General features: G+C 36.0%; 1 protein-coding gene across 1 annotated transcript; it reads left to right on the forward strand.

Moving 5' to 3' along the window:
* The first annotated feature begins 167 nt into the window (after window positions 1-167).
* Window positions 168-24,568, forward strand: LOC137406685 (uncharacterized). Its single transcript, XM_068093299.1, has 17 exons — window positions 168-210; window positions 474-581; window positions 3,021-3,153; window positions 3,839-3,972; window positions 4,789-4,928; window positions 8,454-8,576; window positions 9,951-10,035; window positions 10,494-10,664; window positions 12,385-13,181; window positions 14,288-14,526; window positions 16,229-16,357; window positions 16,601-16,741; window positions 17,612-17,711; window positions 18,644-19,576; window positions 20,505-20,646; window positions 23,056-23,257; window positions 24,244-24,568. Exons 1-17 carry the CDS (start codon window positions 168-170, stop codon window positions 24,566-24,568), a joined length of 3,945 nt encoding a protein of 1,314 aa, XP_067949400.1.
* Window positions 24,569-24,914: the final 346 nt, after the last annotated feature.

Consider the following 24,914-nt stretch of genomic DNA (forward strand, 5'->3'; position numbering starts at 1 on the left):
TGCAAATATAAAAATAACCCATTTCATAATGATTTTGTTTTGCATGTGTTTCGTTTTATGATTCTTGTATGCCATAATGTAGAAAGGATTTCTGTTTGAAATCAAATTATTTCCAATAAATTAAATATATGTTATAAATATATTATATATAGATGTATACTTTTGCAATGGTGGCAGCAAAGATCTCTCGTCAGCAGAATGGAATTAAGGGTTGACCAAGGGAGACAAATCAAAATTGGCTTAGTCATCCAGCAAAAAATGACAATTATAGCTGTATACTTTGTAATATGTGTGTGTCACGCCTCCTCCTAATCCGTCGGCATCTCTTTGGGACATTGACTATTAATCACTGACGTATGTTTTCTTACCATATCACGATCACAACTCTCAGCGTCTAATGGAGAAATGATTCTCAACATAGAATTCTGTGATCAGCTCAATACGAATACTTTCACTTTATTTTCGTGTTTCAGAAACTAGAGTGAATGAATCCTGTTGTGCTGTTTCCTGTCATGCCCAGAGCGTATGCAAGGAAGCTGTCAGTGAAGAATGCTCTGTATCTCCAGTAGAATGTGCAACAGGTAAGTGTCGTCAATCTATGTGAGCCAAGGTTAACTTGCCTCGCATATGAGATAACAAAAATGTAATGTTTGTTCGCGGTTTCTTAGAGTTTGGTGGAAGATCCTCTTGAATTAAATTCTTTGGGAAACTGGATGACATAGAGTAAACTCATAAATGTATACTTTTTTAACACAATATATATATATTGTGTTAAACAAAGTTTAACAACAAACCCTAACAAACAGCGAATGTTATTTTAACATTGTTATCTTAATGAATGAGTCATCCTTAATCTCGGATAGCTTATCTCTGATTAACCACATGAACTCCAAAGAGAGTGATTAATTTGGTATCTGCTATACAGACTAGTACTACAGATTAGTAGTACTAGTACTAGTAGTACTACTAGTACTACAGACTGGTAGTACTACTAGCACTACTAGTAAAATTACACCCTATTAGTACTATAGGGTGTAATTACACCCTATAGTTCTAGTATTACTACTAGCGCTGCAGACTACTAGTACTACAGACTAGTAGTAATACTAGTACTAGCAGTAATACTAGTAGTCTGTAGTACTAGTAGTAATACTAGTACTAGTTGTACTAGTATTACTAGTAGTAATACTAATACTAATAGTACTAGTAGGCCTACTACTAGTACTACTCTGCTATACAGACTAGTGCACTACCCTACTTACAAATTGTAGTGTTACGAATAATGGTAAATACGAACAGTGTTGTGCATATGTCAAAAATGTTCGTACAGAGATGCCGTAAGTTAGATTGCGCACATTTTTCCGAGTAGTGCGGCATTCCGCTGCCTTAAGCCTCTATTTCGTGGTGTCTATTCTCTGTATAAGCAACTCTTGTTTTACATTCTTCTGGTTTTTCATTCAATGTTTGTTTAACTTTGTTATACATGTTTCTAGGAGGTAAGATTTGATAACATCACCATGTGGCTGCCTATTTTTTTCTGCCAACTTTTAGAAATGTTGCAAAATCTTATCGATTCACATTTGTTTTCCTTGTGGCGTCACAACTTATTGCACCCCATTCGCTTAGTAAAACCACTTCCTATAAATAATAGTAGTCAAATTTGAAATATTTTATCCCAAATAACATAAACAAGAATTAAACGTGCTAATCTTATAATTCTTAAGTTCACTCGTAGTTTTGGTAGAGTTTGTAGTATCAACATGTCAACTTTAATGCCAATTTGTGAATGTAATGTCTTCTTTTGATTAAGCCTCAAATTACAACCGCTTCCAAATCTGAACTTTTTGATATTCCATGTGAAATTTCAATAAAACATCACAGCTTACAAAATAATTTGTAACTACTAAATCAGAATAGCTTAAAAATATGTGTAATTGGAAGTAATGAGACTATTAAAATTTGAAAATAATGCATGTAAATATGTATTAAAAAGTGTATAGAAATATCTAAACTTGATAAATTAGATTAACTTGAATTTATTTTGACCTCGTGTAAATTACAGCAGACATTTCTGAAACTTCACCCACTGAGCCCACGCACTGCCAAGCCTACAAATATTTTCATGCATCTCTACAAACAGTAACAAAAACTCTTTTCTACATATTACTATATTGATTTATTGTTGAATTCCACTTTTTGCGTAGCATTACATAGGGCAGCTGTTTTAATACTATATGTAGTACTTGTGTGTATCTATCATTGGAGTATCTATCCTTGTTTTTCTAAGCTTTGGAGTTAATGGAACGGAAAGACATGTGTGCACATGAGAGTATGTGCTATAACATATGGTAGATTTGAATGTGGAAATTGAAGTTCGTATGTCAAGGTCAGAATAAAGTTATATTTCACTGGCATTCATCATATGTAGGCAATTGAGATTTCTGTCATTGGACCACATAGCCTTGCAACAGAAAGACTGATGGCATCATTAAAGGCTTCAATGTGTCCTTGAAAATCTATTTAAAATTTCGATAAAATTAAAATACAGAGGATTAGTAAGTTTCCTTCTGCCATTTTTTCATCCTTTTTTTCTTAGCCCCAGGTTCCTGCCTGTAGTAGCTGACTACAGGCAGGAACTGACTACACCACCTGTTCTGTGGTGAAGCCTGGTTCTCATATCGGCTGCGAGACCCCGGCGGTAATCTTGCACAGCAAAACACTTGCGACGCTAGGTTCGTTGGCTCCTGTTCACATAAAGCTGCATCGCTAATAATTGCATATAAATGTTTGATTGCCTTGCCGTTGCGAAAATGCTGACCTTCACCTGTACAGCACATTTCTCAAAGGTTTTTTGCAAAAATTGAACAGCGCTGAGCTCTTGTGTTGACCGCCGGCAACTGACCGCTGATAGCCCTGCAGTGCGGTCGCCACTGCCTTGCGTATATGAGAACCAGGCTTCAGTCGTGTCGCTTTGCTATCAGTTGAATGAAGTTAGTCTCATGAAGCCTTTGTCGTCACAGGTGATACGGTGCAGTTCATTATTCAGCCCCAATTCAACGATCTCAACAAGCAGTTTCTGTGCCACATTCGAAGGCAGCAACCCGACTCCATATTTAGACTGAGTTACTATATAGCCATTCCAACTCCAGATGGGTGGGTAAATTTGCAGTTTCAATAATTATTTTTTATGGTTTATGAGTTTGCTATTAATTGGTTTAAAACTTTGAACACATTATGTCGAACACTTGAGTTTAAATCCTTTAGCAGATTCGTACTTGTGGTTACAGTTTTAGACATCGCTGTTTGTGAAATAAATGGTTGGAATAACCATTAAGCCTGTTAATATATTTGAGAATATTCCTCATGATTTAGATTGTTCTATTGTCAACAGTGTGGTAGACTGGCCTTCTCACGGAAGTCGACACTCGAAAAGCCTTAGGTACCTAATCTGTTACACACACCCTTTGTAGCTTTGCATGTGTCTGTATGTAAGCCTTCAGCCCTAAAGTGGCTATAGCTAGGCCTTAGTACCTAAAGTGGCTATAGCTAAGCCTTAGTTCAAAAGGTCATGTAAGGTCACGTAAGGTCACTTATCTTGCGTTTCAGAAGCCTAAAGTTTATTCACCCACAGCGTACCTTGCATGCTTGTCATTCCCACGTATTTTATGTATTGTATGCATATCTTTGTTTTAAGGGAATTTATTCACTACTGCTGCTTGCTGTCATTTCATCTAAACAGATTTTTTCATTTTCAAAATTTTACAGAAACCTTACATTGTATTGTAACTTTCACTTTTCGGTAGGTAACTCAAGCACATTAAATATTTTTGTCACATAGCTGGAACTCATCGAAGAGGGAGGTTGACCTCCCTTCTACAGGTGAATCGCAGGCCACTCAGATCTCAGACTACATAAGAATCAAGTACAATAACTACCTTCAGACAGTGCCTGATGGGGAAATGCTTCTAAGAGGTGAGTAGCATCTGTAACGTCAGTGTTAGCATTACTATAACAATGATGATTACATCAGTAATGAGAACAACAGTAATAATGAAAAACATACCGGGTGTATAGCCATAGTTCATGTGAATTGTTATGTAGTTGTTATCTCTTGAATTTAACATTAAGAAATTCTGATAGAGGTTCAATCAAAATCAGTAGATATGCAGGTTTTTCATAGATAGAAGTTTCAAAATTCTTCAATAGAGCTACTAGCTGTAATTCTACTAGCATTATTAATAATATGTCACAAAGTACTAAGATTTTTCAGGAAAAATTAGATAGTGTCGGTTTACTTATGTGGTATATCATGTGCTGGTTGGTTACCAGAGTTATAGAAAAATAAAAATGAAAAGGCAGAAATAGCAGTTGTTGAGTGAGTGGAATAGACTAGTTTTAAAAGTTGCTGATCTTTTAATATTGCAGAGAAGTTGGGATAGTGAATTGAAGGTTGTAGTATCAGAAAGTTTATAAACTGGAATATTTGGTGGTGGTATGTTACACCACCACCAAATATGTGTAGTATGTTGGTTTCATGGAATAGAAATCGATATTTGTCACGTATGGAAAGATAAATTCAAATACTCTGGGTATAGTTTTTGCACGATTTTGAAACATAAGCTCGCGTTTAATTTTGTCTGTCAGATAAAGGGTCAAAGAAAAAACATGGCTAACTCAAGTTATCAGCTTGAGGAAGCGTTATATGTCACTCTTTGTCAGCAGCATGTATATAGTGTCATTTCGCAAAGTTTGTTTATGCCCAGACGCGCTGCTCATTTTCTACTGCAGGTGACTTGATCACATCTACGAGAGAGTATGGGTTCACTTTGCTCGATTTTAAGCCAACTTCCGAGTTCAATAGAACAAAGGTAAAGGCCAAGCGATACGCAACTGAGCCTCTCAAGGAGACCACAAATGCAGAAATTCAGGTAAAATCTTCAGCATTTCATCTCTTGTGTTCCCTCACTGGACAACACAGTTTTATCTATTATTGTTAGACGGAACTCTAAAGTCAGTGCCTGTAGATCTGACACATAGATGGCGCTTAGCTGCTGAGGACGAATCTACCATAAGTAGTATTTGTAGAATGAAAGTAAATATAGCAGTGGGTGTCTTTGCTTTTCATATTAAAAAGTAGTTTTGCCTACATAAACATTTCACAGTTTGGTTATAACTATTGTTAAACCCTGGGCTGATATTCATCAATAGAGTTTATCAAAGGCACGGTTAAGAACACAGGCTAAAGTCCAACATCTAAAAATAGCTACATTTTACTATGTTTCTGATTCTGTTGTTGCGTGACTGCTAGTCATTTAAGAATGACTGCCCTATACTAGGTTTTTTTTTTCAATTCATGCTCATGCAAAACCTGTGAGCTAATGTGTATCTTGTATTTCCCTGGTAGCAACTAGTCGTACTGTTGACTAATGGCTTGATTTGATTTCTAGTTAGAAATGATAAAACCTTCTAAGCTACTTGTTCCGCTCATAACATCTGTCAACTTTAGACGTGTTTCTAGTTTGGGCCTTTTCTTTATACTCAAGAGTTTTTACAGCTAAACTATCTGGCAGCATCATATCCTCAATTGCATTTGTTTATTATAGATTATAGATTTGAGTCTACTTCTGTTTGTGCATTACCAAGTTTCAAAGTTTTGTTTAGTAATCAATTAGCTAGATGCATGAGTTTGAAGGTCGCTTGGATAATTTAGTTTGTTTTAATGGTGCACGCCTGTTTTAACTGCCTGTTTTAACTGCCTGTTTTAACTGCCTGTTTTAACTGCCTGTTTTAACTGCCTGTTTTAACTGCCTGTTTTAACTAGCAACTTTAAATTTTCATACAACTTTTGAGCATTTTATTTTAATGTTTCACATTTTGCTTTCTATATTTTTAGTATGATTTAAAGATCATTAAAAATTTAACCTGAAGACCACCAGCTATCATAAAACAACATAAATAAAAAGTTGTGTTAGCAGATTTATAACTATTACTGTTACCTTCATGGCAGTTAAAAATAGATTTTTCAACTATGGATTAAAAAAATTTCTTGAAATTTAATCTGTATTCTGTGAAAGAATATGCCGAAGAAGTAAATCAAAGTTTGCTGAGTAATAACTCATAATTACATAAATAATGTTTGTCTTGTTCTATGCCACTTCAATAATATATTTTAATAGAAACAATTTAATTAAAATTTCGTTCTTTTCCTCAGAATTTGATGTTTCTAAAACAGAGAAAATACAGTGTTTTACATTTTCATCGCTTTAAATCACATGAAACTGTTTATGCCTTGCTAAATCCCATTCAATGGTCATTTAATAAGTTATATACTTGCTCTTTCAATTCTGTCATTGCATATACATGTAGATGTACATGTAGATTACAATAGAAACCATCGGTGGCGTGTTAAGCTTTGTACAATAACATTGTTGATTATATGAAAAAGCAAATATTTTTGGCGCAAATCCACGTCAACAAAATGGTAAAATAACATTGTTTATTTGAATTATGTTTTATTTGTGTTTATACTAAGTATTATTAAAATTATTTTGTCGGATAACCTAATTTCTAAAGTTTTATTCAAACAAAGATTATCTCTTTGCATGAGTTCACCTGAAGGATGTTATTTGATGGCAACTAATGGCCGCTCTCTTTATAAATACATCTAATTTATTACAGCTCTATAGTAGTACTTGTGGTGTACCGTTGTGAGACAGAATGAGGTTGCTTAATATATTATTACAAAAGCAGCCAAAAAGACTGTATCCTAGAGATATGAGATTCTGATAGCAAATCATGTTTAGCTTTTGGAAAGCTTTTTTCAAAAAAGCTCAGTCAAGTTCAAACTAAACAGCAGCATTGCATAATCAGTACCAAACTTTTGTTGTCAAATTGTCAATCAAATCAAGTCAAGTTCAAATTGCTCTCAAGTCTTAACATTCTTGTTATGTCACTCACTCTAGACAACTATGGTGAGCGTCTGTCTAGACATGGTGAACATTTAATTACAGTGCCGGTATACTAACGTAACATATGTGTGCTGGTCTCTTACCAGGACTATAGTATGCCTGACGAGTTAGCGGGTGTTGATTTTCAGGTTTGACTTCCTTTCTTCCGTAGATATTTTCTTTGCCTTAGTTTAAATTGGTGGTAAACTCCCAGCTTTTACCTCGTGGTTTTCCGTTCTATCATGGCAAATTGTTTTGCGGAAATACTTTGCTAAATGCATTTACTTTGTTTCAAAAAACACTGAGTGGGAAGAGACTAACTGCAGATTTCTTCAACAAGGATTCCGATTCTCTCTTTAAGTGAAATGAAAATAGTATTCCTCTGAGGTTTGAACACTGGTTCGGTACTCAATGAACCTGCCAGTCGTGAAAGCTGGGTTTACCATTCTGTATATTATAGTTTGCTTAGCAAGTTGATTTGCATGGTTTTATTTTTCACTGATTTGGTTCAGGAGGTGCACAACTTCTAATCAATTTATTATAGATGTTGATCAGCATTATTATTTGTAACCAGACTTTCTACTAATATTTGTTTATTAATAATAGTTTTATTAATATAATTAATTAAATATAATTATATTAATACAACTATATCTATTATTAATATTTATTAATTAATATTTGTCGTATTAAACAGCATTACTCACCTTGAGTAATGTTGTGTAATAAGAAAGCAAAGGGCTGCTAGTTAGTAATAGTTCATGCTTGATTTTGATTTTTCCAACCCATTCAAAACACAACAGCAATATATTGTATAGTTTTTAACCATTTGTCAATTTACTTATCATGCCCAGTCTCAGGTTCGCATGGTGTATTCACTATTTCAACTAGGAATATTACATACACTGTCTAGTACTAAAGGTGCCTGTGGGTTCCCTATGCATACTCCAGAAATAACAAAATGGCTGACCAAATATCTATTCATATATTGAGGCCGCAATAAACATTGTCTTAGTCCTCCACGTTTTCATAAGCTTGGAGTTATCTTTCACCGGCTGCTTTCTGCAATATGTGACAAATATGATGATTCCAACGAATCCAATAAAATATTTTTAGAATACACCGACCCCGTTTATTATAAGGTAAATGTTTACAGTATAGGGACTCGAAAGCACCTTGAGTTACCGTTTCTGTAAAAATGCTATTAAAATTTAAGCTATTAAGTAAAAACTTAAGCTATTAAATTTTTTCTGCAATCTGTGATAAACCCCCTTCTAGAAAATATTTCAAATTATTTTCACTAGTGCAACAAAGTTTTATAAACCTAACCCTATTTCTGAACTTTAGATGAGTCATCTGCAACTGTTATCTGTTACAGAATGAATCATCTGCAACTGTTATCTGTTACAGAATGAGTCATCTGCAGCTGTTATCTGTAACAGATTGAGTCATATGCAACTGTTATCTGTTACAGAATGAGTCATCTGCTATTGTTATCTATTACAGAATGAGCGACCATTCGATATAAGCACCATCAACTTTAATTCTAAACATGGTTGCTATGCCGACACAAGCAAGATTCACGGAAAGCAGCTCATGTATGATAGCGACTCCGGTCAGAAAGTGCAGGTAACTGTGAACATTTGAGCGTTCATTCATTTGCCTACCTTAAAACAAATTAGTTGCTTCTCTCAAGTTATGCCTTTTTGCTAAAGTCGTCAGTAAGGTTTGGTTTGAAATGCTGCAAAGAGAACTGTCGAGAAAGTACAGCACTCACATGCAGTCCTAAATGTTAAAGTTCTACGTTAATTGTAAATAGAGCATCAATAACTATTCAGTAGGGCAAAACATGTTGTATAATTAACTTAGAACAAGTGTAAAGCCTGGAGACATATCTGCAAAACACCTCAGCCAGAGAGAGTTTTCATTCTCCGATTTTTGACAGTACTTATGTCAACCGATTATTATTATTATACAATCAGTCATGGGAAGGCTGACTGCAAGGTGAAAGAACTGTCTGACTTGGGCACACAGAAATACATGTAACTAGGCAGTGTGTGAACCATATAGACATATGATATGATATACAGACGGATGAAAGGATACGATTTTAGTTTAGAGAACATTCAATAATAAAATAGCATAACAAATGAAATACACTCTAATTATTGCTATTATCATGTATTGTGTAGCAATCTATGTACATAGGAAGATAAGTCAAAAGATCCGTACACTAGATAAATGTTGTAACTGATGTTCTGCATTCTGATTGGGGTATTTGTCTCCACACACCTACACATACTTGTACTATTGTTCCGAAGTGCAAAGTTGTGATTAACGTATGTGAATAAATATATTCCCTTTATCGAATAATCCAAATTTCTCCTTCTGCTGGACAAGCAGTTGATTGTGGTTAATTATTTGTGATCATTTCTGTGAGAGTATCCTCGTCCCTCCCCCCCCCCTCTCCCCCTCCTCTCTCCCCCTCCTCTCTCCCCCTCCTCTCTCCCCCTTCTCTCTTCTTCCTCTCTCCCTCCTCTCCCCCTCTTCTCCCCCTTCCCTCTCCCCCTTCTCTCTTCCTCCTCTCCCTCCTCTCTTTCTCTTCTCCCTCTCTTCCTCGTCTCTTTCCCTCTCCCCCTCTCCCCTTTTTCCCTTTCCCCTCTCTCCCCTTTTTTCTTCTCCCCCTCTTTCCATCTCCTCCCTCTTCCCCTCTCCATCCTCTTTTCCTCTCCCCCTCTCCATCCTCTTTTCCTCTCCCCCTCTCCATCCTCTTTTCCTCTCCCCCTCTCCATCCTCTTTTCCTCTCCCCCTCTTTTCCTCTCCCTCTTTCCCTCTTCTCTCCCTCTCCCCTTCTCTCCCTGTCTCCTTTCTGTATAATACTTTCAATTACCAGGTTTCCTCGGATATTAAAGGCTATTATAGATTCGATATGTCTGAACTCATTGAATGACACTGAATATATGTATTTACAGATCTGATAGTGAAAGTATTGATATATTTTAGGCTCCTTCAGTGAGGACAAGACAAGGTTTCACATATAATATCAGGTCTTTAGACTCGACTCCAACAATAGACTTCTTTCTTCCTGGTTAGTTTTATTGATTGTCCATGCTAGTACGGCTCTGATTGCATTTGCTGTTAATGGGCCATGCATTAAAAAAGTATTATTGAATGGAAGTACGCATTAAGCTGTCATGCGTAGCCATGAATTTGAAGTCATCTTCTAGATTTAGAGTTATCTTCTTTTATTGACAAGCAGGTACCACCATGATTAATCTAGGCTTGAGAAAATGATCTTGAGATGAAGCCAATTAAAGCATTTCCCGATCTTTCCTTTATTTGATCATAGTCTGCAGACATTATCTTCTGTAAACACATTCTACCAGTTTGAATCATGTATCAAAATCTGTGAATGGACTTCATTGACTCAACATTAATGTTAACAAAATGATGTTTATCTATTAGTTAGGTTATTTAACAGTGAAAGATAGCAGTATTTCCTCTTAATATCTGTAGTGTAGCCTCATTTCTAAACATTCGTTGTAGGTAATCAGTCGGTGCTTTACTACTACTTCCCCAACTCGACTCTCAACTACAAGACAGTATCTATTCAGCTTCTCAATAAACAAGAGCAGTTTTATATCTATACTATAGACATCTCTGGCAGTATGTTTGCATGCAACAGCTACCTTGGTATCGACATTTATGACAAGACAAGTAGGTGCTTTTCATCTATGCTGTTATTTATAGGCTGGATGGATTTGAGTCAATAGTTTGAAATCCATTGAAAGGGTAAAGGTCTGTCTTCCCGTACAGATGAAATGCATTGCCAAAACGTAGTGTAGATTTTTTCTGTGGTTAAAGGCACCATTGCCCCATCTATTTTGCATGTTGACAAATGATATACCAATGATGTTTGGTATTACTCGTTTGAAGGCCATGACAACCTTTTTGGTTTTCATAGTACATACCTGAAGTATTGTCAGAATATTTGTATTGTACCACATATAATCAACAATATATTATAACACTAGCGTTTGCTATAGCATTAGCTTTGTTATAGCATTAGTGGTTGTTATAGCACTAGCGCTTTTTATAGCATTAGTGGTTTTGCAGCTGTTTGCATTTCTATATGCTGCTGAAAGAAAACGCCGGTACACTAACGATATACTCAAAGATCATAACATAAACTGTAGCAAAATAGATTTTTAAAGCATTTAATTGTAAAAGCAATTATTTAAAATGTGTCATAAACCTTTTCAATCTATTCTCGTAACTTTTATATATTTTTTACAAGAGAAAAAATTTTGTCCATATATAAATAGTTATTGTTTGTTATAGCTTATAAATAGCCATGTGTTCATCATCTTTCAAGCTCATCTTAGGTGCAACTAGCATGTGTTGAAAATGAATAAAATGGAATTGAGATAGTAATAATCAGCTATTTCAGCCAATCACACTTGCGATGGTTTCATCTCTACCGGCATAAACCAACATGTTCGTTTTGAAACGACAAGTCATTTCAAGACAGTAGCTACGCAAACGACACATTTCACTAGAGTATGTAACCAGGCCTCAAGTCAATCAATAGTTTACTAAAGATTCAGTTTTTGTGAAAATGTAGGCAAAATTCAATCAAAGTTTTTTGTTTGGTAAATGAAAAATATTAGTTTGTTCCTTTTTAGCATTTTTTATACTCAAGGGTTTTTGGTTGTTTTCATCTCCTTGTCATTTCACATTAAACGCACTATTGCAGGGTACTGCCTAAATAAAAAAATTTAATTTGTCAAGTTGCAGATCAATACAGTTAGCATAAGTTTCTCTGACTGTTTCTTTGTTGGAATTAAATTTATATTTATAAAAACAGATAATAACAAAACTATAATTTGGAGAAATTTGATCCGTAACATAAAGAGAGGACAATTACAAGTCCATGACAAATTTTAATTCTGCAAAGGTTTATTAATAGCTCGTAGCAGCATACCAATAAATATTATTTCTTTTGCGAATTGAAATTAAAAATTCTTTCAGAATAGACCGTATGTAGAGTTGGTAAACCACCAGGTTTCCTATAGTAGTGGACTGGTGCTACATGACCATGATATCAGTTTGGCAAAAACTTTTTTCAAGCTCTCAATTCGCAGTAGGGTACCTTTTTAGTTGTTAAGTAACTTATGTCATCAAGCTCAAAAAAATCCTGGTCAAGGTCACAGAACTATGCATGGTCATAGTCAAAAATTAGCATATTTTTGGTTTACAAAAAACTGTGGGCGAAATCATATTTAACAAAATATAATAACATTGATCATAGAGAGATATCAGTGGTTCTATTACAGTCTACTACCATAAATCTCTTTGACATGTTGTTGATTTTTAATAAAGTTTATGCGGTTGACTGTGGTTTCTCTTCATGTTATCTTTACTGTTTATTTTGCAGCTGAGTCAACCGTAGTCGTATACGATGCTCTTGTATTTTGCACCTCCGCAAGTCTCGGTCTCCCTACATTCAACTTTCAAATCAAACTTCCTGACAAAGGCTCAAAGGATAAGCTACTAAGAGTGACACTGCGGGACTCGCATACGAGCGTCTCATACTTTGTCACCACATACTCATACAAGTCCTCGCTAATGCAAAACAATACGATTCAACTGTCAACCAGCGAACCAAAAACTTTGTCGCAACCAGCCGCTTTCTTCGCCATGTTGTTATGTTTGGGTGCTATAGGTTTCGCTTTTGGACTCACCTATGTGCTTATATCTTATAGAGTTATTATCATCGCGAGGTTTCGCTCATCAAAGGATCGCTGTGCCTACGCTAAATCTAGACAGCGCCTACTTGTCACCGCGTATTGCGTTGTTAAGCTCGTCTATTCAGTTTTGTTTTCTCTGACGATGCTAATGCTTTTGTTGAAAATCGTATGCAAGGAAGACCTGGATAAGGTCAAAGAGTTGCCCGAGTACCACGTCGAGGTGAAACATTTGGTTGAGCGAAACATTCAGGCTATCACGGAGTTTAAGCAGAACGAGATGAAGAGGCAACACGAAATGCAATCTGAGCGACTAGACGCTTGTAGTGGCTACGCAACAATAAAAATTAATGAACTCCAGAAAACCATTAAAATATATTCTAGCAAGCTAAAAAGAGAGAAAAACGGGATAAACAACAAGAAATTCCAGCTGCTTATGTCGGAGATAGTAGCTTACTTGGAGACTACTAGGAATCATGTAGATCAGGTATTATTGTTGCTTTATAATATACGCCTTTCAACTTTGTCTTATATATACTTATACATAAATCTCAAAGTATATGTGTATGTCCTTCGGTATGTCCGGCTATAGCTATTAAAATCTTGAATTAACTTTGTCTTGAATACATTATAACTTTTCAAACTGGTTATTTTACTTCAATATCAACACAAATATTCTGTCATCTTGCAACATCTATAGAGATATGATTGCCATAATATCTTTCTGAATTTCAACTAAAGGTTAGCTCTTTGCATGTCATCTTATAGTATTGCTAGATTAATTTTTTTAATATAAGCCAAAGATGTAATTTACTGTACTTCCTGGCTGCTTCCTGTTTGATGTATTTAGATTTGATTAATTTGGTACAGCAGCATTGGTTGCTCTTTGGCATCATCTTTTCTGATGCTCGCCTATTAAATAAAGCGTTTTTTTTTATAATTTTAAACAGTTTTATTTCCAACTATTAAAAATTCATTTGTATATTCCCAGAGAAAAAAAATATTTGTAATAAGTGAAATAAAATTTGTGAATCATCACATAACACTGAGTATCAATACATAGCTATGCGATGAAGGATGCTTGTTTCCTCTCTGTTGCCAGGCTTGGTATCTTCACCTAGGGAATAGTTTTATATAAAAAAGTATTTGTATATTTTTTCTCATTGATGCATGTCCCACTTTCTTTTTCGATTTTCTACTAATCATTCATCTAATAGAACTTATATTTTCAAAGCTTTAGATTTCGGTCTGAATGTTTGAAAATTTAACTTCACCGATGCAAAGATGAGATGTTAAAAGCTTATTAATTATAAATTACCAATGTACTGAAATTAATTATCTGAAACATTTCCAAATATATAATAGCTAGAAAATAGAAAAAATTTCAAGTTTTTTATAATGAAAAAGTTGTAAAATAAATGTTGTTTTTTTAATTATTAAAAACAATATTTTGGTTTATTAGTTATTTTTACACATTAGCAGGCCTACACTGCTCTGGGTTTTTTATCCTTGTTGAGTATTGCCAATGTTCCGTTTAAATCAACCGTTTAGCGGAACACGTACGATGAAATGCTTTTTTATTTTACCAAACAGCACAAGAAAGAAGTAGACAGTCACATCACTGACATCCTCACTGACTACAATGCTCTTCTGGAAGAAATGATAACAAATGATTGGGTGCAGTTACCCTTCCTCAATTACAAGTCCCTCAAAAACAGAACAGTGGCTGAGAGCGAGGGCTCACTTCTTGATCCTGAGGCTGTTGACTTCCTTGCCTATATTGGAGTTGATCGGCCAGCCTCAGCCCTCCATCAGATCAACATTCTTAACGAGTAAGTGGGGAAACCTCAAACTATTTTCTGATTGTTCTTCCAATAACTTTACTGTGAGTTTTATTGACTAGTCTCTTATGCAAAAAATGATATTTAGATTACATGTATGAGTTGTGAAGGTTCGGAATGAGTGAAGCAGTTCAAGCAAAAATTTTGTAGGTCACATCGTAGTTAAGTAGGTCAAACAAGTATTATACAGATCACATATTAGTTAAGTAGGTCTGAAAACAGTTTTATAGGTCACGCTCAGATTACGCAGATTGAGTACGAGTTCGTTAAGATAGGCAAATAAAAGTTATGTAAGTCAAGTAAGAAGTATGTAGGAAACTGTAGGTTTTATAGGCCAAATGTGAGCTACGTAGGTCAAACATGTTAAATCAGTGTGAAGTATAAATTGAATTGGTACATTATGAAAAATTTAGGAATAGTTTAGTTTGGAGGTCAAGTATGCTAAGTTGGTCAAATGTGGCTATTAAAACTATTATATGTGGTTTTGTGATTTTTAAAACTCCTGCATATGTGGTACAAATATGAGCTATTTATGAGCAGGTGTTAAGCTATTCTATAAGAAGAGCAGTGTCCATCCGTTGCCACACCTAGACTGTAAAGAATAAAATTACCTGACACAGGAATTAAACTCGCGTACTCCAATCTTAAGTCTGGCGCTTCAACCAATACACCACCCTGTCTTGTCTGTACTTGAGCGGAAGGAAACAGTTATTTTCATATTTTAAGCCAATAAGAATATGTTAACAACCCATCCTGATCATTGTTTCGCTTTGCAAAATTTCCTTATTTATTACAATTTATTGTTAGCAAAGACCAGTGCTAGATGCATTACAGCTATGAACTTTTACTAATTTTAGATCTATGCACTCTGGGGGATTGTTATTGGACAATAGTAATGTACCACTAAAAGTTGTTATATTTTATCAGTAATAATAATGCCCTAAACTGTAATAATATTAATAAATTGTCTGACTCGGACAAGCCCATGGTTTTTTTGAAAATTCTGATTTTTCTCATTCTGCAACGCATTTCTGGTATTTTTATTTTTTTCTGGTATCAGCTAATGTAAAGTATCACGATTAATAAGTTGGTATAAAAATGTTTTTTATAGACCATGTGGTTCAAAAGTTATCACGACTTATACGCGTTGCTTACAAATATTAGGTTTCATCGAAATAGAAAAGAGCGGTAGAAAAAAAATTGCTTCACACGGGTATCAAACTCAGGGCATCCTATTAAAACGCTAGCATGTTGCCATTCCACCACTCGGGAGCCCTAATTATCAATTGGATAATTTTACTGAGACTGATTACTCATGATGGTCTCTCACAGTGCACAGGACTGGCACGTGTACTAGTATTAGTAGTTCTACTGAGGCTATGTAGGTCGAGTAGGTTAACAGTATGGGTCAAGGTCAACTTAAAAGCTGTGTTCAGTCAGAAAAATGGTAAGGTTGCTTGAGTAGGAGTTGTTTCTCCCCAAGTTTGTTTATTTTGTATTTATAACATGTTTTCCAAAAATGCCAACCTTTCACTGAAACATCACTCTAAACTCATTGAAGAACCGATTGTCTTATCATCAGTTTCTAACTCGACTCTCTGTCCAATGATCTCCGATGATCAATCGTTTGCTAACTCAAGGAACAGAGAAGCATTTTATTGCAATTCGGAGAAAGCCTCGTTTCTATTTGTAGGCAGCTGCAGCTCATGTATGACAGCATGGTGTTTAACATCGATTTTAATTTTGGTCTGGGAATCCTTCGAGGACTCGATACCAGTTCTGTGTCCATGCTTTCTCTAAAGCAGTTTGCAACAGATTCAAGGTGAGCACATCCTGATGTAAATACTTTTACATGGTATGCCAGGATCTCAGTTGTAAGTATACAAAAGAGATGGTATATACATGTACATCCTTTGCTTATCACTGCAGCACAATTTTATAAGCAAAGGTATTCATCATTTAAGCTTGGAACACATAGGTCATCAACCCAAGCCAAGTCCATAAACTTGGGCTCTGGAAAGTTATTAGCAGTTGTTATGGTTGTGTATTTGTTATTGGATTGCAGAGTCAATGAACCAGCCTTTTCCATCGAATCAGGAGACAAGCTTGAAACGACAGGATGGCTTCTGTTTTGGGTCATCATCGTGGGCAGCGACATCCTTCTTTTTATTTATCGTATCTGCTGTCTCACGAATACCGTCTATAGGTGAGTATCTGCTGTCTCACGAATACTGTCTATAGGTGAGTATCTGCTGTCTCACGAATACTGTCTATAGGTGAGTATTTGCTCCGAGTCGTGGTCTGCAGATCAATGTCAACTCTAGCCATGATACCTAATTTACCAATTGAAGTTCAATGAGTATATTTTTAATCTATAATAGTTTACAATGTTTGGATGTAACTTTCCAGTTCCTTTTTTTAAGTGACATTGATATGTTCTGAAGGAAGATCAGTGAATGGCTTATTCTTCTCAAAGAAGTTTGCAAAACAAGTAAACTAAGCAAACCAAACATCAATATTAAGTAACGAAGGAAATGCCTAGATGCGTCATTTGCAGGCTGCTAAACCCAGCAAGTTTCAAGAATAGTGTAAAGGAAATTGTCGGCCTTCACTTGGCACGATCTAGACTATTTCATGAAGAAATAAATTGCGTGTGGTTTCATTCAATTTCTTATTAGAGAAGGAAAGTCCACTAGCCGAGGAGTGTACAGCCATTTGCTCTGCTCAACTAAGTGAGCGCGCTCCTTTATAGATAATATCACCCGTTCCGGCAAACGGTAAGAATACTGGCTAACAAGGTGAATAAACAAGATCGCTAGTGCGTTGGTATGACAACAATTTAAGTGACGATAAGTGATAGCATAACGAGTAAAACAACAATATAATAAAAAGGACAACACATACAATAAAATAGGAAATGTAACGTATGGCCCAGCGTCCACCACAATAGCTAGTCTAAAGAGATGACAACTCAATGTAAAGCTTTTTTATTCGTTTAAATAAACTGTGTATCAACTCACTAGGTGTTGCAAGCTCCTTAATTAGAATGGGTTGACCGCTTTTTTGTTTCCTACAGACTGAAGCATGGGTATGCAGAGGAAGTGGAGGACAACTCCTCAACCAAGTCCTTGAAGAAAGAAAAGCTCGAAGTAGAGATGACCATCATAAAAAGACAGGTAGAAGTCAATTTCTTTAAAATTCAAGTTAGTGACCTTGACCAAAGAGTTTTTATATGTGTGATCTTTCTAAGTGATCTCTCTATTAGTAATAGTACATCTATTTGGTCTGAACTCGAATTATCTGTACTAAATTTAATTTCTTTTGAAGCAGTGCAAAGCTAATCTTAAAAATTAAAAAATCCTTACGGTATTTTTATTAGCGACGAATGGGCAGCAATCGATAGGTTATTTGAGTGATTAGCTGTTACTGATTTTTTATCACCCGCATAGATAACATCACTTAAGTAATTGAAATGCCATTTGTGGAATTATTTCCCAGCATCATTTCAGACAATTTTAGACGCAATTGTTGTCTCCGTGATTGCCTAAAATAATTATGCTCATTGTTGTTCTGAATTTATCTTGCGTTTACAGTCTCTCCATGACTAACTGCTGATCTTACCCACATATTGTTTTCTTTTCTCTGATTTATGAAACTCCTTTCAAGATTGTCTTGTAGCTGAGTTTACTAAACCATTGTTTGAAGCAATTTAGTAAATAGTTGGGAATAAAAAAGTTAAAAAAATTTTTTATTGAAAAATTAACTAAAAATACATAACAACTAGCGATCTAACGTTCCACTTGCAGCGCCCCGCAGTACACCAATTGTAAATGAAGATACATTGTAGGTGATTACAAATATATGAACTAGTGAGTTAGACACTTGTACATGCGTTTCAGTGTTCTTGTCTAAATTAAGAAGACTTCTCTCCAGAACATTGCTGGGGAAAATTCAAGCAGAAGCTTTACCTGCATCCAAGCCATTTGTTGCTTTACTTTGTATCAAAAGGTTTCCACCTCAAATTTACTCTTCTGTTTGAAATAGGTTGGACTTAAACAGGTTTCTGAAAAGATACGTGCTGATTAATGTGTATCGCTGTGTTTATTAGATTGATGTTGATGGAGAGATGAGCAGAAGTTTACTAGAAGATGAGGAAAAACCAGATGAGAACCTCAACTATGAAAAACAAGAAAGTCGTGGTCAAGAATCAAGCAGAGCGCCATCTCTCGCTGCCGAATCCGTTCACACCGATATTGGCACCAGAACTCGCAGACCCACGCGTCAGCATAGTCGAGCTTATTCAGAGGCTGAGTCCATAACCCACTCAGACATGGAAAGGTCAAGGCCGCGGGGCAGCGAAGTTGGCTCTGTAGGTAGACTCTCGCGAAAACAGAGGAGCAGAATTCAGTCTGAAGCGGAGGTTTCCACGCACTACTCCGACCTTGAGCAGCCTCAAGCAAAAGGCAGTGAAAAAGAATCTATAGGTGGACCTGGCAGCGCATTCTCAGAAAGTACGACAGCAAGGGGCAAACGTCTATACAGATCGAGTAAAAACACATCTCGGGCAAACAGTACCACAGGGTCCACACAAAAGCTTAAAAGCATGAGAACTAGAACATCGGTTGGATATGACGAAAGTGAACAAACACTAACCCAGACGGGCTCCAACAGATCAGCTACAAGCGAGGAGACAACGTCATCAACCAATAGCCTCCACCCAGGAGGATGCGCTGCCACACGGTTAGCCAGAATATTGCTTAGCAAATACACAGTACCGGCAATACTTTGGCTCGCTTGCCAAATACTAGCAACAATTTTAATATCACTTTTATCGGAAATAGTAACCTATAGAAGCCTCGTGCAAGCAACAAATATTGACTCTATGATATCGCATGTTGGCATGTACACATCCGTCGTCAATTCATACCTGACGACCCACGCTCAATTGGTCAGCAGGACTGCGCAGGAGACATTGGTCAATGAGTTCAATCTTCATCTTCATCATATAGCCAAGGTCAAGGCCATACTTGAGAATGACTTGGTGAGGATATCATTCTTATGTCAAATAGATGAATCAAGAATTGATGTGGTGGTGAAAGATTGGCCTTTCAATTCACGTGATGTTCTCACGTGAATTGAAAGGCCAATAAAAAGCTCAATATAAATTATCTAAGCACTAGTTTATGACAAACACTTTGGGTTTTACTGAAGACCCGTATCAAATATAGATGCTCGTTACTTTACAGTTTCGGCAAGTCGTAATCTGATCATGTTACTCAATACTTCGCAAATAATTTCTGCAGCACTTGTCGATTATCACAAATGACCAACAGGCTCATCTTGATTATCAGACAATGATATTTACTCCTTCAAGCTAAGGCTAAAAAGTTACACGAATTTTTATGGCAAATTATAAGATATCACTGCTAAAAGTGACAGCATTACAATGACGATAAAATAGACGTGTAAGAACAATAGACATGGTTTTATTGAATGCGTAAAGTTTATTTGTGAAAATATTTTGACGAATAAGGTTGCATGAAAGTGCAAACAGAAACCCATCTCACACAGCTACGTCACATTTGAGCCGTTTTGGAACGAGAATCCGAACTATGGCGGTCTCGTGTGGCTGCGATTAACTGTTCATTTTTGAGCTTTTAAGAGCTTGTAATCACATTTCCACATATTTTGCACCTACAACACAACAGAGTATGACACGGTGAATCTTTTCATATCAAATAACTGTAATGTGAATTTTGTTGCAAGTCAACCTTTAAGGTTATTGTCTAACTATGCATTAACACTGCAACATTTCAGTGGCAGCAACTTAACACTGTATTGAAGTTATAGATTGTTACTAAAACAGCGTTCTACACCGAGTTCAGCGCTTATATTATTGCTGTCATAGGCTCTTTCTTGTTTTTATTATCCTGCGCTGCTTTCATTCGTGAGTCTTTTGGTTCTTTCAGAACTGGTCAGTGTTGGACTACCACAACAGACAGTGTGTGCTCGATGGTAAACTCGTACAACATTGTCCATATGATGCTCTTGACTTAGATGTCAATGTGATGCCATGTCAATCATTCCCGATAGAGGCCGTCCAGTACACCGGTAAGATCTGCCTGGGGAGAGAGTGTGTGATACAGTGTAATTATTGTCTGATGTCATTTATAGGCATTAGAAATTAGTTAGACAGCTCCCCACTGTTTGTCAGTGTTTCTCGACTACCAAACAATTATTGTGTTGGAGGTTGCAGCTTAATCATTCAGGTACGGCTGAAGGTTCAACTGACAGTTGATCTCGTAAAAAATTATTTGACATCGACATGTGTATAACTCAAATATGATCTAATCAAAGTTGAAAAAGTAGAAGTTTTCTAAATATATAGAAGTAGGCTGGCATGATGCCAGCAAATATTAATACATCTGTTATAATATATATACTGAAAATATTGCTTATAGAAAAAATTTAGCCTAAAAATATCAATCAGATAGTCACCACAAAATATCCATAGCACCGTGCAACATTTGAAAATTTAGGAAAGCGCAGTTTCCCATTGTTTTCAAAATAAAATGAAAGAGTGAAACTCTCACAGTTCTAATGTGGCCAATTTTTAGTATAATAAACATCGTGTCCCTCCGTCTATAGCCACAGGTGGATGTTGGGAAAAAGATGGCATCACTCGATATTCAAATTCAGCCATCTGGCTAAGCAGCTAGGTCCACTGCAATCCGCACGAATCAACTACCTTTCTACGTTGCGGAATAATTGCGCATTTAGTTATTACACCTGGTGGTCGCTCGGAGTCTACCAGACTGCCAAAGTACTAGTGTAAACTGCATGTAAATTTAAAAAATCATGAAAGTGGTTATCCGTAGACTAAGCTTTAGAAGTAAAAGTTGTCTCCTTTGGTTGTAATTATTGTTTGAAATTCTGTCACAACCATTTTAAATTATCTCATTTCGCAGCGAAGCTGATATACGAATAAATAGATAAAGTAGATCATGCTATGTGATGGCTGGAAAGTGAAAAGGAAAACCTGTAGCTGTATTTTAGCTTTAGAGTCAAAGCAATGATTGACTAAGTTCTTAGTCTCTCGCTGTGTTTTTGCCGACATATATTATCCAGATAATAGAGGCCTATAGAAATGTCTCCTTTCATTCAGTCTTTATTCAAATATGCATTATCTAGATAACCTAGCCGACGTAAATACATTATTTGCCTGCAAGCATAGTCACCGTAGTGCCAAAACTGCTAAAGGCAAAACTATAATATAGCTTTGCTTTTAGGGGTTTTGATGCCATCATAACTAAAATTGCCTGAAAATAATGTATTTACTTAAATAATGTAAATACATTATGTAAAGTGGTAGCAATTCAATTGTTATATTACAATGATAGAATTACTAACTCTTAGCATATATTTAAAAACTCATGCTCACGATTACACACATACAGGCATACATGTACATATTATGTACATACATACATGTACATATTATGTATATACATACCGACATACATGTACATATTATGAACATACATACAGGCATACATGTACATATTATGTTCATACTTAAATACATACATGTACATATTATGTGCCTACTTACATACAAGCATACATGTGCATATTATGTACATACTCACATACATACATGTACATATTATGTACATACATACAGGCATACATGTACATATTATGTACAGACATACAGGCATACATGTCCATATTATGTTCGTACTTACATACATACAGGCATACATGTACATATTATGTACATATATACAGGCATACGTTTACATAGTATGTACTTACTTACATATAGACATACATGTACATATTATGTACTTACTTACATACAAAATCTTATTTGTGATGATATATGAATAATTGACCCTGCTATAAAATGTGAGCTATTAGAAATAGAGATTCAGGTATTATCTGGATAATGTTGTCCAGATAATAGTGACTCTTAGAAACACTTAGCCTCAGCTGTTAAGCTCCGTTCAGGGGCTTCAGTAATCTGCTCGTGAGAACAACTATAGCTGAACATTTAAAGCAGATCTTAGCTAAAAAGTAATAGTTTTAAATTTAGAGTAAATATTTTAAAATAGTTTTTCAAAATACAATAATTTTTACAAACTATTTTTGCAAGGTGCCATTCTTGTGCAAATTGTATAACTGAACAACTGATCAGTGCTGAAGATTGGGGTGGTCTTCAGTGTTGATCAATTCAAACTATGAATTTAATTTTTATCAAGTTAGATTTTGGCATAAATTATATACTTTGCGTGTGAAGGGCTCCTTGCAAAAAATAGTTTTCAAAATATTTTTATTTTTTCCTTATTTTACTGTAAAGTTAACCCATCTTCTCCAGAAACTTGGACATTACTCATGATAATTATTAGATGTCGGTTTCAGTGGCTTAGATAATACTACTCAGGCATTTATGTATTAGTAATATTGAGTGATATGATTGGTTGGACATAAGCACTAACAGTCATTTTTATTTTGTAGATAGAGATGGTTTGAATGCAAACCTTGTTTCAAGCAGGATGCTTGAATTCACAAATGCTCTCCTATCTCTGATAACCATGAGTATATGCATGATCACCTTCTATATCAACGCCATAGCTATTGTTCACATTCTCTCCCTCCTTATTAACAAGATACTTCAACAAAGAGGCTTCATACACATGATCACTGTCAGCTGTAGCAGGTGGGTATGTCAGGTGTAGCAGGTGGGTATGCCAGATGTAGCAGGTGGGTATGTCAGATGTAGCAGGTGAGTATGTCAGATGTAGCAGGTGGGTATGTCAGATGTAGCAGGTGGGGATGTCAGGTGTAGCAGGTTAGTATTTCAGGTGTAGCAGGTGGGTATGTCAGGTGTGACAATAAGGTATGTCAGGTGTAGCAGTTGGGTTTGTCAAATGCGACAATAGGGTATGTCTGATGTAGCAGATGGGTATGTCAGATGTAGCGGGTTGGTGTGTCAGATGAAGCAGGTTGGTGTGTCAAGGCTAGCCAGTAGGTATGTTAATCGAATCATAGAAGGCCAAGGTAGTTGTTGAGCTACCTGCTCATAGCAAGGTCGTTAAATGATTTCATGCTGTCGTGAATGAACTTCAGCGTTGGTACGATATGTTGCTATCTTACATACACATATAGCAAGATAGTAATATATCTTGTAAGATATATACCTACTGTTATCTGGCTATATTTATTACGTTGTCAAAACAGTTTTCGAGCTTTGCTCTTGGTTGTCGCTACCAAAGATGAAAGGCTAAGGTATTTATAACATCCGCCCATCCTAGGTAGTGGGCCACATAGGTGCATTAAGTTTAGCCATTGATGCATAGCCTAAACGTCATCGGATGGCTTGCTGCATTGCTCAAAATTTTCAGCTGCCTACCCATGCCAGTGGCAGGTTAAGTAAGTTGCGGCCTTTATTGATGTTTCAGCAAAACATTGTTTGCTTGTTATCATCGTTGTTTCATTTATCATTGTCTAAAGAACTGAGTACTTGCCGACAGCGTTTGTCAAACCACGGACTATAATGTACTTCAGCCTCCGTAACTTTTGATACATGTTACTTTGATTACGTTACGTTATTTGGTGCAACACAAATATTTATGCTATGCGCATGTTTAGAAATATTGGTGATATAATATATTCGTTGTATAGGCCTATGGTACTTCTTTGCAGAGGGCCAGTTTCAGTGTTGGAACCAGTACAGAAACCAAAAAGAGAATTTGCTTCAACACCAACTCTCCTAGACTCCGAGCCTAACACCAGCCACCACACCGCTGACTATGGGAGATCATTGCTCCAAGAATCTGAACCTCCCGGCTCCAACAATTTTCAAGGCGAGGAAGAAGACCCACTATTAAAAACGATTAAAGCTCAGCATAGCCTCAGTAGACTCACTGACGATATGTCCGATGCCTCTGCATTGCGATCTCCAAAAATAGTTAGAGCGGGCAGAGCTTCCACATCATTCAACCAATCAGCTAGTGAAGCTGAATTCTAAATTATATTTTGAAACAATTTTTTATGAAAAAAGTATTTGTGAATAGAATGCCAATGTAGAATATTTGGTTATAGAATATTTATTATTACGCTGTGATAAATTTTTAGTTTGTAAATACAAGACATGTGAAATGCTTGATACTGCAATGTTATTTTTTTCAAAAACCACATGAAATGAGGCGATGAATTACAGGAATAGTGTATGTGTAGATATGGAATATATTGTGGTCTATTACTTTCAAGGGTAAGGGATTTATTTTAGAGAATCTTGGGTTTTCTGGAAAAATCAAAGGGCTTTTATACCTCCTCTTCTTCATTCTGGTCAGCATTTGGGTCCACCACAACTC

The sequence above is a fragment of the Watersipora subatra genome, chromosome 10, assembly GCF_963576615.1.
Source record: "Watersipora subatra chromosome 10, tzWatSuba1.1, whole genome shotgun sequence".
Taxonomy (NCBI): domain Eukaryota; kingdom Metazoa; phylum Bryozoa; class Gymnolaemata; order Cheilostomatida; family Watersiporidae; genus Watersipora; species Watersipora subatra.